The 17,475-nt window shown below is 42.9% G+C and overlaps 1 protein-coding gene across 1 annotated transcript in view; it reads left to right on the top strand.

Moving 5' to 3' along the window:
* Nucleotides 1-17,475, top strand: part of AOAH (acyloxyacyl hydrolase) — a 161,559-nt gene that overhangs the window by 65,363 nt on the left and 78,721 nt on the right. The window contains 6 exon segments of the mRNA XM_038557345.1: nt 5,347-5,407; nt 6,517-6,587; nt 7,474-7,522; nt 8,765-8,800; nt 8,802-8,814; nt 10,622-10,716. Of these exon segments, the coding sequence (XP_038413273.1) occupies nt 5,347-5,407; nt 6,517-6,587; nt 7,474-7,522; nt 8,765-8,800; nt 8,802-8,814; nt 10,622-10,716 (325 nt within the window).

Raw genomic sequence — 17,475 nt, 5'->3', positions numbered from 1 at the left:
TGCGCTTGGCTGCTTCCCGTGTGACTGTGGCTGCTGTCACATAGTGTAGGGCCGCTGCTGTGGGTGCCACACGTGGAACGTGCAAACCTGTCTGCTTTAGTTCTCACCACAACTCCATGAAGTAGGGATTGTTATTATTCCATTTCATGGTCAAGGACACTGAGTCTTAAAGAAATAAATTCTCCCGGCCACCAGGTGAACCTGGTCGGTCTAGCTCCCTTGTGAGGGCTTGGTGGGGGGGGGGGAGGTGAACAGGCTGTGCATCTGGATTGAGAGGCTGTATTGGTTTCTGAGGGTGGCTGTAATGATAAATCTACAAATTGGGTGGCTTAGAACAACAGAAATGTGTCCTCTCCCAGTTCTGGAGGCTGGAGGTCTGAAAGCAAGGTGCTGGGGGGTGGGGGTGGTTCTTCCAAGGCTTTGCTTTCTCTGAGGCGGTCTCTGACACTCTAGGGGAAGTCTTTCCTTGCCTCTTGGCTTCTGGCAGCAGCCAGCAGCCCTTGCTGTTCCTTGGCTTGCAGGTGCAACACTCCAATCTCTGCCTCCAGCCTCGTGCGTGGCCATCCTCCCTATGTGTCCATCTTTTCCTTTTATAACAACACCACTCATCTTGGATCAGGGCCCAGTCTAATGGCCTTATCCTAACTTTATAACATCTGCAAAGATCTTATTTCCAAAAAAGGTCACATTCAAAGGGCCTGAGGGTTAGAACTTCCACATGACTTTTTATGAACACAATTCAACTCATAAAGAGAGACACTTTTCCCACATTCCTCCGTCCTTCGTCTCACGAGTTTCACGGGAGCTAAATCCACTCAACATCTCCTGTCTGCTAGGAAAGCTTCTCAGGAGAGGAGGAGACTACATTCTGACCTACCTTCAAAGCCTCTTGGAGATCCAAGAGTTTAAAAACTTTTCCTGGTTCATCTGCCCACGTGAACTCCAGCAAGTCGGCTGTGCAAAGTGCTGGCCTGGGTCCCAGAAACAGGATCAACACCACTTTTCATGAATAGGGCTGGCCACGGAGAGCACCAGGACATGGAGAGCAGAGGGGAAATAAGACACATGAAAGAAGATGCTGGAAGGCTGAGATACAGGCAGCTCCCCAGGCCCCCAGTCATTTCATCATGCCTAGCTCTTACTGAATTGAGACACCTGTCCCCTCCTTGCGGAAAGCATCATTGCATTTTCTATGTCAAACATGGACCAGCAGGACCCAAAGTGACAACTCTTCAATTGAACCACCTTTGAAAAATTGAATTCAGGAGCATCTGTGACCAGGGATTTTCCTGGCTCTATTTAAAAGGGAAATTTTTCTTTTATGAGAAAGCAAAAGCAGTGTGGTTTTTCTTCTTTCTAAAAATCATTGGGCTTTGAGTATAATTTGCACCCGATCACAATTTATTCAGTGCTTTGTGATTTACAAAGCACATTTAAATGCGGCCTCATTAATTCTTCAAAACAACCTGTGGCTCAGTAATAATAACAATAACTAAAAGGTATCTGGGAAGGTCTCTGCACCAGGAACTCTTGCCAATGCAACCTACGATGCAAATCGCATTTTGCCCCCTTTCTAAAGAAGTAAAGTCTTTTTTTGCCCAAGGCCATGGTGCTAGTAATAGATAAATCTGATATTTGAACCCAGAAGCCTGGTTGTAAAAGTCAGGCTTAGAGTCACTCAATTGTCTGGTCCTTGAGTCTTAGCCCCACTTTTAGATGAGCAAGTAGATTCTAGCACATTGAGTGTCTGACCCACTAAGCACAGTCACCAGGTGGTAGAGACAAGACCTTTGTGTCTCCTATTACATAATCCTTCAATAAAATCCCTTCCAGTAGGAATGCCTTTCCTGTTCTGTCCCTCTCCTGCCATATCCTGTTTGGTCTAATGCCTTCAAAATACAGTGAAAATGTCCCCACAATGAGCAGTCGCTCCCCACCACCAGGCATTTGGCTAGCGCCCCCACACCCCGAGCTCACTGGTGCCTTCTCCTGCACACTGTTCTTCTACTGCTTCTCCCCATCAGGCTCACATGCCACCCACGACTCTTGGAGAATGGGGACACCATTTCTTAGTGGTGTCCCCTTTTATCCTTGTACTTAACACATTGCTTCCAATTAGTAGGGACTCAATGAAGAAACAAGGGAATAAATAAAGAAAAGGCACTATTTTACTAGAAAAAAAAATGGGTAGGATACCAAGCTACTACCATAGGGCAATCAAGTTTTTTGTTCTTTTTATATTTTGTTCTGGTCAGAATTCACAGTGCCTTGGCACCATTATTTATTGTAACAATGGGAAGTGAGGAGAGTCCCCTCTTCATACACTCTTCTTTTTATTTAGTTTCCATATGCATAAATCCACATATGGATCCTTTCACATGCAGGCATGCAGACTATCCCATCCGACATTAGTCACCTTCAATTCATCATTCTTTCCCTTTCCTTTTTTGGCTTGTTCCTTCTTCCCCATGACCTACTCCTTCCAACCATGTTGGTCCCTGTCCCTGCCACCAATGTGAGCCCCGTTGTTATTCTTTCCTGGTTTTCTCTGCTCTCATTGCATCTTATAGAGATGTATCTAACACATACATCTATGCATATGAAACAGACCCATTCCCAGCCCTGGAGTGCTGCCTGGGACTCAAAAGTGAGAGCTACACATGGAAACTTTTCTCCCTAGTTTTCTTTTGTTGTAATGCCCCAGTTTCATGAAATAATTTTAGGGAGTTTGAACTTGAATAGCTATTCTATTATGTAACGAATAACATTCACCTGCAATTACAATTGCTCACTGGATCAAGCCTGCCACCTCAACAACTGGCAGTAATAGAGCAATGGCTCTATTGGAAATGTATCTTATTTTCATCCTTGAGCAGGTGATTAACTGCCCCAGCCAATAAGATAACTGAGTAGAACATTGTGTGCCTGGAAATTCAAAAGTCTGAAACGGGTCCATGGTTTGGGTTTGGGATGCCTCCAGAAGTGAAATATCATAGGAGCAGATACCTGACTCTTATTTGCCCAGCCCTAAAAACCATCCTTGGAATAACTGTTACCATGGAACAAACTAGTAAAAAGAGCTCGTCTTTTGTGGGTGTCTACCACATGCTTGGCACAGGTCTTCATGCTTCTCTTGGAACAACCCACTGGCCTTTGCAAGAGCCCTAGGAAACAAGTAGTGATATTGCCCCCATTTTACAAATGAGGAAACAGAGATACAAAAGATGGAATAATCTCCCTAAGGTTATAGAGCCAGTAGACAGCACACCTGGAATTCAAACCTAGAGAGTCTAATTTCAAACCCCAGAACTATGTTAAGAGGCTTCTCGTGAATTTTCCTTCATACTAGAATAATCTTCACCTAATTACATGCCTTGAAAATGCTTTCTCATCCTTTAAATTTTGATTTACGATCACCTCGTTCCCTGTATAGCATTAGAAATGTTTTCCCTTTTGGTGCACAACCCTTTATAGCATTTTCTCCATAGCACTGTAGTTGCCTATCGAGTTTTTTGCCTCCACCCATCATTAAGCTCCTCTAGTATTGGAAATAGATCTTATATTCATTCTTAATATCTAACATGGTGTCTGGCACACAGCAGGGATTCCAAAAATGCCTGTGGAATGAATGAATGCATGCATGAATGAATGAATGAATGAATGAATTTCAGCATATAACCAGACAGCTGTAAGGATACATGAAGTATAGATTTAGATATAATTTTGCAGAAGTAATGTTAGTAAACATTTACAATGTCTAATCTACATCTACAAACTTGGAGCCAGATGTGATTTGGAATTCAGAATTTTCCAAATTTTAAGAAAAGCAACATATGCTATATAGATCATAGGCTACCTAATACTCTCGGTACCTTCTGATCAGAAGCATCTGCATTTCAGCAGTAAACTGTATAAATATTCACACTAAATAGGGTAAAGCTTATGAATTACCTTATATCAGTTCAAATCAAGTTTTACCACCAAATGAATTTTCTGCAAAGTTTGAAAAAACAATTCAGCTCCGTTTTCAGAGCTCTTTGGATTGAAGACTATGAATAAGGGATTATGGGGTTTATATAAATTACAGTTTATGCTACTTTGGATGACCAACGTATCATCCTGTGCCTAAAATGTCGGGATTGGGTTACTCTGAGCCTTTCAAAATAAGCAGATCTTCATCTGCTTACAGATTTGCTTCATCTGTTCATTAATGCATCTGCTTCATTTGTTCGTTAATTTAAAGAACTTGCTTTCCAGTTCTAGAGATGTCCCATTGTTCCTTCGAACTCCCATCCTCAGGATGGCAAGGGAGAGGGATAGCTTTGGTGTGCTAAGTGGAACATTTTACCTACCAGCTTTTTCAGTCTGAAAACATGACTGTTTGGGTCTGTACCACGTGTGTGTGTGTTTTCCTTCTCTTCTCATCTAGAAAACTACAACAGCTGTCTAATAGTTCCCATGCAGGGAAACTACCTCATCTCATAGGAGAGGTCATCTCCAGAGAAGATGGGTCCACCATCTCAGACTTGGTAAGACAGGTTCCACGATACGAGTCAGGCTCCATGCTGGCTCTTGCTGAATCCATTTGTCTTGGGGCACTCACAGTTGCTGAAATGCTCTTGATTCAAAAGACCACTTAATAAATCCCATAAAGGGTCATGTTACTCTACATTCTAGGCTCTGAAAGTAGCCTCACCCTGCCATATGATGGTGCTATGTTGCTACCCATAAGAGATTTTCCTAGAGGGAAAGCAGTGGTTGCCTTGCAGAAGCTGGGAAGACTTTGATAGTGAGGACACAGGGGGAGAGCCTCCCCCGGGAAGGGGTCTGTGGCTTTAGCATGAATTTGCTTGGTCATCAATCACATTAGAGTCTTTGTTTTCCAGGCTTATGAATGAGATTGAATATTGCCAGGTCTCTAGATTCTTAGAGTTAGTGATTTAAAAGAGTAGATTTTAAGAAAAAACTTCCATCACAGAATGTGTAAAATGGCACAAATTCAATCTGTAGTGCTGAGCTCATTGGACCAAAAATGCAGTCTCTTTCTTTTCTGGGCATCTCAACATCAATATCCTATGTTCTTCAAAATGTTGATTCAATTGTTTCACTTCCCCATATGGGCCAAATTAATATCAGAGAGAAAATAGTTCTAATTAGGTGGAGAGCAGAGATTGGCAAAGTTTGGCTGGCACTCTTCCATACCATGGAGGCGCTTAATTTTATTTTTAGAATGGACTTCTATCACATATACTCAGCATAGCCATATCTGAAATGTCTCTGTTTGTTTTCACAAACACGGTTTCTTTTTTTCTTAGCTCACCAGCTGTTTTGTTTTCTTTTTTCTAGAGCTATAAAAAATTCTGTGCCATTCAAAGATGTAGATTCAGACAAATACAGTGTTTTCCCAGTAAGTATTGTTTAAAGTAACCAGATGTTCGCTGACTATTGTATCGCTTTCTACAAATATCTTTCCTTTAATAAGACAAGACTGAATTCCATTTGAGTGTATTAATAATTTGATAATACACCATCCCATGATTTTTTTATGGACTTTTTGGCATCTTAATAATACATGAATCATCAGAGTGGGTCTTTAGCCAAGACTGTTTTTTGTTTCCTGAAGCCATTCTCAGCTGGGTATTTTCGGTTATCTTGAAAGGTGTTGAGAATTATTTTGGAAATTTTTAAGCCTACTTTTAGAGTGCGTGTGTGGTGTTTATGTGAATGCACATGTTTGATTTAGAGCAGTAAGGAAGTCAGGATGTTTGCTGCAAAAGCCAAACAAGCAAGCAGCAGATGCAACACCCTAAAGTTGGTGGGATCTCAGATATTCCACCTGGAAATGGGGGAAATAAAATCATTGTTTGATATCATCATGACTCTTGATTCTCTCAAATGAAGGATTAAGACCGGTCAATCGTATGATAAGTCCACATAATTAGCCGGCTTTGCTAGAGACTTTTAAATTGTCCAATACAATGATTAATCATATGACCAAATAAACCAATTGTTTTGAAGGCTATGGAGATTGATAATTAATAAGTAATTACCAATTATAAATTCATAATTGATAAAATTCAGAGTTGGATGTTCCTGCTGTTTGTGAAAGTGTACTCACACACGTGAACACACACATATACAGACGCACGTATGTGCACGCGTATATATACAGCATGCAGGCACATGAGCACACCTGTGAGTGCACACATGCCCACATACCTACACATTCACGTGCAGATACTGCTGTGCACCCACGTGCAGGCACACACCCAACAGCATATGTACACACACACATACACTACCACCTGGCATGGGCGCCGGGACTCCATTACATGTTACCTCATACAGCATGTCGCAGCATATTAATCTTAGTTTTCTTAGTAATGCCTAGTGTTCCTAGATGGTGTGGGAATTAAGAATTGCACATGTCTACCCCTCGGATAGCTCTGACTGCCCTTCCCCACGGGTAACAACAGGCGGAAATGAACCCTTCTTGCATGTGCTCTTCCATTCCAGACACTGAGGGGCTACCACTGGCGAGGAAGAGACTGCAATGACAGCAACAAGATGGCATATCCGGGCAGAAGGTACTTCTCCGCTGGTCATTGATTTGGAAAACTACCTTCTAAAAAGGAGCCAGGAGGCCTCATTCCAGCCCTAGCATAGGGGATTTGTACTTACCGAGAGAAGGGACCTCCCTGTCCCAACTGCAGTAAAGCTCAGTGAAGAAAGAACAGATTCATTCATTATTTTTGTCCAGGACACACTTGTGGAGCACCTGCTAATTGCCAAGCACTCTGCCTCGTGCGGGGCGGTTAATAGACTGGAAGTAGGGCCTCCTCTTGAGGAGCTTCCAGTCTAGCGGGAGGACCACTCGAGTCAGGTTACAGTGGGTGTGTGTCCAGCCTCCTGCACAGGACTGAGCCCAGCAGCAGCAGCCCCTCCCCTCCAGGGTGAGGATGGGGCTCCCGTGCTTGGGCCACATATCACATTTCAGTCCCTGGCTGATGCTCTACAGCCACATCTCAGACTTCAAAAACTGGATATGCCAATCTTCATCTTAGCTGTGCCTGCAGTGCCACAGCATTCAATTTACTAGACGTTTGGGATTTGAGAGGCGTAACTGCAATGGCTTCACCTACCTAAATGCAAGTGGCCTACAGATTCCTTCACTCTGCTCACCGTCAGCACCGCGCCACAACACTGCCCATGAATAGAGGCCACTGGATTTGGTCCACGGTGCCCAGAAAATATCCAAAACCGAGATAATGGCAGAGGCCAAGTGGAGGCTTCTGTGTGCCACTGACAACAATGTGTGGCGCTCTGCCTTGAAAAACCTGTCGTCCATCAATGACGCTTCATATCAACGAATGACCATTCGTTTGTTCGTTCATTCATTCATTCATTCATTCAGCTAACATTCACGGGGCCCTAAGTATATGCTAAAGACCAATGTTGATGTTTTCTTCTTAGGCCAGTCAACTGGGATATACATGAGGATTCAAACTGTAATGGCATTTGGGTAAGCAACTAAATTATATTTAGCCCCATTCTCTTACTTTCTGTCTTCCTTAAAAGCCTATTTGCTTTACTCAAACCTGCAGAAGAAGGTGACAGAGCAAAGCAACCTTTTTCTGCAGTGTGGAAGAGGGGCATAGACTCCAATCTCACATGACGGATGTCAGGGATGTAATGAGAGTTGAGGGTCTGTCAGTCACAGCCTCTTTAAGTCACCCACATCTAACCCCTTTGTTCTGTGTTGAGTCAGGCGAAATTAAATTAAGAGTGCCACTGGCAAAGTTTTACAGCGACCCACACAGCTGTTGGAGGAAACCTCTCACCGCCGCCTCTTCGTAGCAGCCATTTTCTTTCTATTCCAGAAAGCTAGTTGGGCAGAGTGGAAATTGCCTGTAGTAACCACACTATCCACATCTCGAGGCATTTAATGCTGGTGCTCCAATCCTCCATGAATAGCAGATTTGCAGCTTCCAGGGAGGGAAAGGGAAGAAAGGAGGAAGCCCAACCAAGCGCTTATCCAAGGACAACAATGGCAAGCAGACCCATGTGTTGTGGGGTCTTGAGCATATATGATTTGAGGGTCTTCCTAAAGAAAAAGAGTACCAAATTACAAGTACGAAATCAAGTATGAAAGTAAATAGTCAATTAGAGCAATAGGAAGAAATCCCAACAAATTACTGGAGTCTTGGAAATTCAGGTCCCTTGGAAATTGTAGGATGTGCAGCAGCATCCTTGACCTCTACCCACTAGATGACAGTCTCTCCTCCTTCCCCTGTTGTCACAACCAAAAATGTCTCTAGACTTTGCCAAATGTCCCTTGCAGTAGGTGTGGGGGGAAACTAGCCCTGTTGAGAATTGCTGCTCTGGAAGCATCCATCCTTAGGAAGTGGAGATGTCAGGACACTCAGAGCTCCAGCTCAAAGACTGAGGAGCACACTCTGACCTTGCGTCCCTGTCATGCACTGGGCCTACAGAACCCCCTCATGGTGACCCTGCCAGCACTCGGGACACTGCCCTACACCTCTGGACCATCCTTGGGTTCTGGATCTCTCCTTATTCCTGCCCCAACTCCATAATGCCCAACTCACTTACACAGTGTTGCTATGTTGAATTGAGAGCGTTTAATGGATTTTATCCACTGATTTGCCTTTGTACTTTCAAAGCCGCATAAGGGAAGGAAGACCTCAGTGTATATGTCTCATACATTAAAAAACAAATGACTAATTTCATCATTTCTCTTTCAAAGGGTGTCGATCCAAAAGATGGAATTCCATATGAGAAGAAAGTTCTGTGAAGGTATGAATTGTAGAATGAATATGCTTATCACAATAGCAACACTTTTTTCTAGTCTGAGTCAGATTGAGGTGAACAGACCACCTGAGTGAGGAAGTACCTGACGCTACAGCTTAAAGTTGACCAATTTGCATGAAAAATCAGAGAAAGTCATGAAAAAGCTTGTAGAAAATGGAGGCAGAATCTAGGAAAAAAAAAAAAGCAAAACTGAATTTGTCTGACTCCTTTATGTGGGGATTGGAAATTTGAATGATGATGCCAGAAAAGGTGGCAAGATAGAGCACAGGGTAACGGAAACCCAGTGCTTCTCCAAATAAGAAAACAAATAGAGGTGCTCGTGTTGCATCCTTCTCCATGTCCTTCTCAAAACACTACAAGATCAGACATCCAGGCCTATACTGACAGTATCCTTGTGACAACTGGGCTAAAGATTCCTATCTGGGTGACTTGAGGGAGACGTCCAAGTCATAGCCATTGGGGGTTCCCAAAAATAGCTGAGCAAAAGCTCCATATTCTAAATGCCCAAATGCCACAGACATCTGAGCTACCGGTACTGTTAGGAGAGACCTACAATCACCCACATACTACTGAAAATATGCACCTGGTTGTACCCAAAGGGTCTCTGGTAGCATTACATTTAGGCAATGCTTTTCCCTAACACTGGAAAGCATTTCAATCATTTGTTCATTCATCCATTCATTTGACAGATATTTCCTGAATGCCTATTCCTATTATGAACCAAGAGCTATACTTGGCTCTGAGTAGTCCTGGGCAGATGTGATATAGTCCTTGCCCTCAATCAACCTAGTCTAATTGTCCTTAAACTCTCAGAGGGGTAAGGAGGGAGTAGAAAATGCACAGATCTAGTGCAGAGTGATGTAGTTTAGAAATGCTTGTTGGATGAATAAAAGAATGAACGAACAAATGGCTGATAAATAAATAAGTGAACTCAAAACCAAATGAAAGATCCTGGTGTGAGGATCTGGGATCACCATGGGAAGCCTCTTGGACTCTCCCCATCCCAATCTCTCCTGGATGTCCTGGACCTTCTCAGTGCCCGTGTATTGGCCAAGTGCTAACTGTCATAGAGGCCAGACTATCTTCTAGCATGGTTTCAGGGATTTGGGTCTAGGGGAAAGAGGCACTTCTCTGTGACTCTGGAAGGCATCGATTGTTTCTTTCAGGATCTTAAGGGATTTAGAAGAGTACATGCATCACCCATGAGTAAAAGAATTGTGTAGATGGGCCTCAGAGGCAGATTAAATGATTCCTAACCTCCAAGTAGGGCTGCACAGAGACTTTTATATGTTCATCTCCTGTTAATCAGCCAGAACTGTCCATCCAGTGCTTTTGTGTATATGGATTAAGGGCTTTAAAAGACCATAACATCTTTGAAAAGTCAAAATTGTTCCATGAGATCATTAATTCTTAAAGTGAATTACAAAAGAATTCAAGAAAGTGATTTCCAAAACCAAAATTTAGGGCATATTTCTCAGTTCAGATAAAGTTTTGATTCATTTATTCATCCATCATTCACTCATGATGTTGCATAGCAGTTTGTTTTATGCTGAGCGAGGAAACACACCTGCGTCTATATGGCTTAGCTAGCAGTTCTGATGGCCTAGAAATCTCATTCAGCTCCTAAATGCGATCTCCCTCACTCCCCAACACTTGAAGAGTGGCAATGCATCACTGTTATGATGCTCTGTGCGTGGAATACACACCAGGGTATCTGCTCTCCTAACCACCCAATCTGGAGGCCCCAAACTACTTGAGTGCATAAATAATGCAAATAAATTGTGCCACCCAGGTTCACAGCCCAGGGGAATCATTTTGCTGGGAGACTCAGCTGGGGCTCATTTTCACATCTCTCCCGAATGGCTCACAGCTTCACAGATGTCTTTGGTAAGTAATTTGGGCAGTAATCATCTCGGATGTGCTGGCCTTTGCGTCTGTTCCCCCCTTGCTCTCTCTAAATGTGATGCCAACTCCAAACAGGTGCAAATTTCCCTCTTCAGCAAAATCTGCTATAAAAGGCACATCCACAGCCATTTCAGCTCAGTTCATTTCAAACAATATAAGAAATGTGAGGGCATTGTCACAACAAGCTCATAACAGGAACAATCCTGTCCATTAGAGAAGGGAGGAGGGTGCCCCTGCCGGGTGGAAAGGAGACTTGGGTGCAGCAGGGAAGCCCTTGTCATAAGGCCAACCTGGGACAGTTCCTTTCTCCCTCTCTGAGAATCCTGAAACTCTGATCCAGAGAAATCAAACTACAGGTATTATATATTCTTCCTTGACCCCTTCTTCTCAGACTAAAGAAATCAAACATAAATCTAAACACTTTGACTGAACCTGTCCCATGTCCCAAAACTGACCATAGACCTCCCTTTGTAAAGATGAGCAAGCAGGGAGACATCTGGACATATAAATAACAGGCTCCTACTCTCAAAAGAAGAATGCCCTTTTGAAAAAAAAAAAAAAACATGCTGTAGGAGACAGAGTGGTATTTTGTAATCTATTAAATTCAGATTCTCAACAATAGTCTTCAGGAGATCATACTCACAAAAAAGGAGCAATCGGAGATCAAGAAAGACTGCTTTTGGGAGAAAGAACCATAATCACCCAATGTGAAAAATCCAGTAGCAACACTGACGAGCAAGTTGGACAATACAAAAAACAAGATGAGCAAGCAGTCTGCCAGCTGGGGAAATTCTGGAACTCAGATAAGCGACACAAGCGGGGGGTTCTGGAGATTAAATAGGAAACCCAGAGCAGAGAACACATCAGGCAGAGAAGTAGTGGTGACCAAATAAACAATAAAAGATAACTTTCTTGAGTTGAGGGAATCCTAGTCTTCCTTCCCAAACCTACCCTGAGCATCCATCAAGCCAAAGTGTCAAATAGACTCTCTCTTGACCATTTCTTGCTTTTTTTTTTTTTTTTGAATTCTAAATTTAAAGAAAAATCTTGCAATCATTCTGCCCAACAACAGCAAAAACCAGGGTACATACTGGGAGGAAAAATCCTTTTGGCATCAGGCTTGCCTCTCAATGCTAACTTTTAGAAAATAGTGGAGTGGCCTCTACAGGGTTTTGAGGATTGTATGTCAAAAATGCTCTGCCAAGATATTGTTTGTTCTTATACGCAATGCAGTGGTGACAGGTAACCAGGCTGGTCCATGTCCTTGTGCTTGTCCTTCTTATCCCACACTTGGGGTCTCTGGAGGTTGAGGCGAAGAGTGCCTCTCACTTTGGGGTTCTCCCAGAGACAATGGCCTCTCACAAACTCTCACCAGAGCCAGCAGCTCCCTCTGCAGTGTGCTAAATCTTTGGGGAAGAGAAAGGTCCACCAAGAAGCCAGCTCAGCAGCTGGCCTCATCCTAGAGTCCTAACAATTGGGATTTGAGTTGTAACATTTCTAATATGCTATTTCCAACAAATTAAGCGAAATACTGCAGCTCAGCGTTTGTTGGTTTGGCTTTGCGTTACAGATATCCCCTGCTTTCTGAAAGTTTGTTTCATGACACTTCATTTTTACAGAAGACCTATATAAGTCCCCTTTTTCTGCCAACCAAAAGAAATCTAAAGAAGATTTTCACTTTTATGAAAAAAGCTATTACCATACTAATGTAGGTCTGTCGGGAAAGCCAAGTGGCCTGACGCGAACTTTCAGAACACTGCTTTTAAATAGCCAAGGAAACCTGTATTTCCCATCCCACCACCCTGTCACTTTTTGGCAGTAAATAAGTAGTCCTGAGAAATGACCACGAGAATGGCAATAACATAGAGCGGATGTGGAACCCAAATTGGTCATAATGGTCATTGGGATTCATGAATCTCACCAAAATGTTATTTAATAATGCTGTTGATGGTAGTAGGGACAAGTACAGCTTTAGTGTCATTTTGTCACCAATTTCAAGACTTTGGTGTTCTAATGTTCTTAAAAGGTCTCCCCAGGTTAACATACTTCTCCAAGCTCAAAATTAATCCAGTCACTCCAAGCCAGGGCTACTTCTGTGTTCTGCCCTTTATAAGATGGAAGATGAGACAAGAATAAAAGAGAAATATTTTGCTTAGAAAGTTAGCATTGAAAATGAACATTTATCACCAAGTTATTCTCAAAATAATGCTGTACAAACCACCCCAAGTCTCAGTGACTTAAAGCAATCTTCATTTCTTGTCACTCACACATCTCTGGGTTGTCTAGGGTTGGCTATTCTAGGCTGGACTCCATTAGTCTTGGCTCCAAGCTAAAGTTTGGATCTAGGTCTGTTCCATGTGTCTCTCATTTTTCTTGGTTGGGCAATCTATCCAGAAAGTATTCTTTTCATGGTAATGGCAGAAGTGCAAGAGGACAAGCTCTCCCACACAAATACATTTGCTGCATCATGTCCACCATCAATGCATTGGCCAAAGCAAGTCACATGACCATGCCCAAGATCAACGGAGAAGCAGGTATATCTGCCCAAAGTGAGAGAGGGAAGAAAGTAAATATTTGCAATATTGTTTTTATCTAATTATAGGTGTTCAATACTCAATGGGGAAAAATAAGCAAATATAGAAATTATTAAGAAATCATTAAAATTCTCCTTAATCCTACCACCCAGGGAGAATCATTTTTAAATTTTGGAGTATCAGATTAGTTTTAAAATATACCTTTAATATTATTCTTATTCTTATTAGAAAAGAAGATATGAAGTCAATACTAGAACTACTTTTTTAGAGGTTAAAAAAAATCCCCACCATCTTGAACTTTTCTCAATATTTTTCCACTCTTTTCCAGAACTCCACCTCTCTATGCATACACACAACACACACACACACACACACACACATTATGTAATCATGAGAGTAGCAAGTATGCAATTGGCCTTTCTCCTTTTTTTCAGTTGGCACTAATTATAGTCATTTTTCCACGTTACTATTTAGTCTTTATATTCATTATATTTGTCAGTGTTCTATAGTATCCTTTTCAGTATACAAGCCATAATCTACTAAACCATCTGCCCACAACTGGATATTAAGCTGATTCATTTCTGGGCTACTATGGATCATATTTCTTTTAAAAAAAAAAGCATCATTTTTCAAACTTACTATCTATAGAATCTCTTCATTTGCACAGGGAGTTAGCCTATGTATGAATACAATGCCTAGCAGACATCCATGAGATATGTTGAGCTCTGATGTCTCATATTTTGATTTTTTGGCCTTTAAATGCTTGTGGCAAGTAAACAAAATATCACCAAATACTAACCTGGAACCTACCGTGTGCCAAGCTCTCTGATAGGAGCTAATGATGCAGAGGTAAAGGGGATAGAAAGAACCAGGTCTTCAGAGGGCTTCAGGCCTTGTGGGAAAATGCAGACAAGCAAATTCCAGAGCTGTTGTGATGCATATGCACTCCCCAAACTCATGAAAAGAGGGAGTTCAGGCAGTCTGGTCCTAGCTGGAAGAAGCTCCTAGCAGCAAAAAGCGTACACACAAAGGCTCACAGTGAGAGAATTCAGCATTCGGAGAAGTCTACTGTGGCTGAACTGATTGTGCATAGAGCAGGAAGTGGAGAAGGTGTGAGAAGAGTCTAGAAAGGTGCTTGGGAGCCAGATCTCAAGGGCCCTTGAAGCCACATTAAGGAATTCAGAGTTTATCCTGAAGGCAATAGGAAGCCACCAAGTGAAGTGATTTTAAAATGAGAAATAGCAGCAGTCATATTGGAATTTTAGAAAAATCACCCTGAGTTCAATGACAGAATGGATTGGATTGGGAGGAAAAACAGAAAAGTAGACCAGCTAGAAGTTTATCTTCTAGATAAAGTGCCCTAAACTAGAAGGGTACAGTGGGGAAGAAAAGAAATGGACAAATATAGACGGTATTTAGAATTAACAGTGGACATGTATTTTTCTCATACCCTTCCCACCCTATGGACTTACAGCCAGATCCTGAAGAGACCACCCTCCCTGAGCCGAATGTCTCTCCTAGTTGGGCTTAACCCAGAGTTGTAAGGGCATCTCTGCATCTGGAGAAGCTACCTCACCAACTTCACCCCCCCTAATGCAGATCTTCCCTGCAGAGTCTAAGCCAGCTTTTGGAGACTCTACTGGAAGAATCTGTCTCCCTAAGAAACTTCTGGTTCCTCTGGTTCTTCTGCACCATACCCCAATCCTCAATAGTTATGGTAAACTTATAATTCATTGTCCAACCTGAGGAAACTGATAATACGTGAGAATTATAGGCATTAACCTAGACTGGCCAGACAAATTGGGATGTATGGCCACCCAACTGATAGCATGAGAGCCATGTATGAAACTGACACCTTGAGTCGAGAGCAGTGCCCAGAGGGGAGTTTCCAGTCCCTAAATTATCTCTCTGTAAAATAATCTTGGACTTTGAAGCAGACCTAGGTTCAAATCCTAGCTTAGCCACTTCCTGAATCTCTCTAAGCTTAATTTCCTCATCTAAAAAATATAAACAATGATAGCAATCTCATCAGAAATTCAGGATGATTTTACAATAGGACATTTAAAAATGGACTATTTATTTCTACTTAAGTTTCAGCTGAGGCCCCAGGACAATGTGAGCCAACTATTCCCACCTTCTACAATCAAATATTAGAAGGACTTTAGCAGGACATGCACAAAAGGGAGTGAAAATCATTTCTGCAACCTATAGCTTAAGGCCCACCTCAAAGGTCTAAGAGTTGAGACAGGGAATGGCTGGTGTCAGCATGGCAGTGGGGCTCAGCTCTCCCCTTGGGGGAAGGGTGGACATGCTTCCCCCTCAGAGGAGATGATCACTAACAGACTTGGAGAGGTGTCTCCGGAGATTGGGGTCACAGCGGCTGGTGTCCAACACTCTTATGAATAATGTAAGGGTGGTGACTGAGGCAGCAGGATAGGAGTGTGTGTCTGGGGGGCAATGTGGACCCCCAGGAAGGGAGATCCAGCCTGGATCATTAAAAGTCCTGAAGAAGATTGCCGGGAGATGACTTCAGCATGGAGGGTAACCTCCAGATGCCCAGGGGCTGGAGCATGAAAACTGAAAGGCTAGAGGGAGGTGAAGAGAATCCAATGACCGCACCTGTGAGGTTGCTCACATGTTCCCAGCAGGGCCTCTCAGAGCCCCCATTAGAGAGCCAGCCTTGGACCTCTGCCAGGCCAGAAGAATCACATCTGATTATACCTCTTCTCCCTCCACCTGCCACCACCTGAGGTCGGAAGCCTCAGCCATGAATTAATTATTCATTAATACATTTGACAATAACAATAAGAAACACATCAATATAAATAACATTTTTTTGACATATAACTTTATTTTCCAAAACAAGTAAACAAAGAAACAAGTTGGAAGAGTTTTCTTTTCCATTGTTGTGAATCTCTTTGATATCTGACCCAAAACAGCTGACTCTCCATACCTGCTTCCCTCTTCAATCTGTTTTCATAAACATGTATGTAGCCTGTTGAAAACTACATTGAACCCTCATGAGTGAAATAAAAATGCAATGAAAAAGGCAAATCAAGTTTAATTTTATGATGAAAATCGTGATCTCATAAAAACTCTCTGTGAGGGTCTCAAAGATCCCCAGGGGTCCCCAGACCCTATTTTGAGAACCACAGTTACAGAGTTTTCCTGTGGCCTCTAATGTCCAAATTTTGAGAGTGTACAGAAGAAAGATGCGGTTGGGGAGTACCACGGTTCAGTTTCCAAAATTGTTTACATCTAGAAATTCCAGAAAAGAGGTACTCTAAAATAGGATGTTTTAGGGCAAAATGGGAAGCCATCAGCATAGAGTGGACTAGCCTCTCAACCCAAGATTTCCAGAACATATTGGGATGTGTGAGGTTCCCCCAAGAGGGTGTCTGCTGAGAATGCTCACTCTGTCCTCAGTCCTCCCTCTTCCCATGGGTTCTACTATTTGAGAGCCTTTTAGTAATGTCACCACAAAGGAAGAGAACCCCCAACCTTTTGGCTAATTCAGCAGGTGGAACAACTTTTAAACTGGGTTTCTAGTCAGTGTCAGAGTCAACATTTAGCAGGGACCAATCAGGAAAATAAAAGCATTCCAGCAGAGAGGATTTAATATAGGAGATTGGCTACACTGGCTCCAAGCAACTGATTACATAGGTATTAGAACATAAAGGGAATTTCTGAAGAGATTAATCATTGCTGATGCCAGGGCTAGGGAACAAAAAGGAAGATGAGGTTTTAGCACAGGCTAGAGCAAGGGGTGTGGCGGATGCTTGAACCTCGGCAGAGCCTGTACTGACTGCCAAGGGCACATGGGACCAGTCGCTACTGGGACCACTGGAGATGAGCCGCAAGTAGCAAAGGAGGCAGGAGGCTGCTGACCTCAGCTGGAAACCAGAAAATAGTTCCTCTCCTCCCCCCACATGCTCCTGTCCCACCCGCGCCTCCCCTTGGCTGGGGGACACAGACGAGCCTGGGAAGTGTAGTTTGCAGAGTCCAAGCCCCTTCTGCAGAGCAGATTGGAGGAGGGGGCTTGGAGCCAGAGGCAGTCGGTGGCATGGGACTCCTGGTTGGCTGTCTGCATGGCCTTGGCCCATCCCTTTATGTCCTTTTACCTTGAGACCGGTCTCACCCCGAAAGGCCCCCAAAGGCTGCTGATGACCAAATGCCAAATCCTTCCCTTCCCAACTGCCTTGAGGAA

The sequence above is a fragment of the Canis lupus genome, chromosome 14 (assembly GCF_011100685.1).
Source record: "Canis lupus familiaris isolate Mischka breed German Shepherd chromosome 14, alternate assembly UU_Cfam_GSD_1.0, whole genome shotgun sequence".
Taxonomy (NCBI): domain Eukaryota; kingdom Metazoa; phylum Chordata; class Mammalia; order Carnivora; family Canidae; genus Canis; species Canis lupus.
This window is presented reverse-complemented; position numbering and strand designations above follow the sequence as displayed.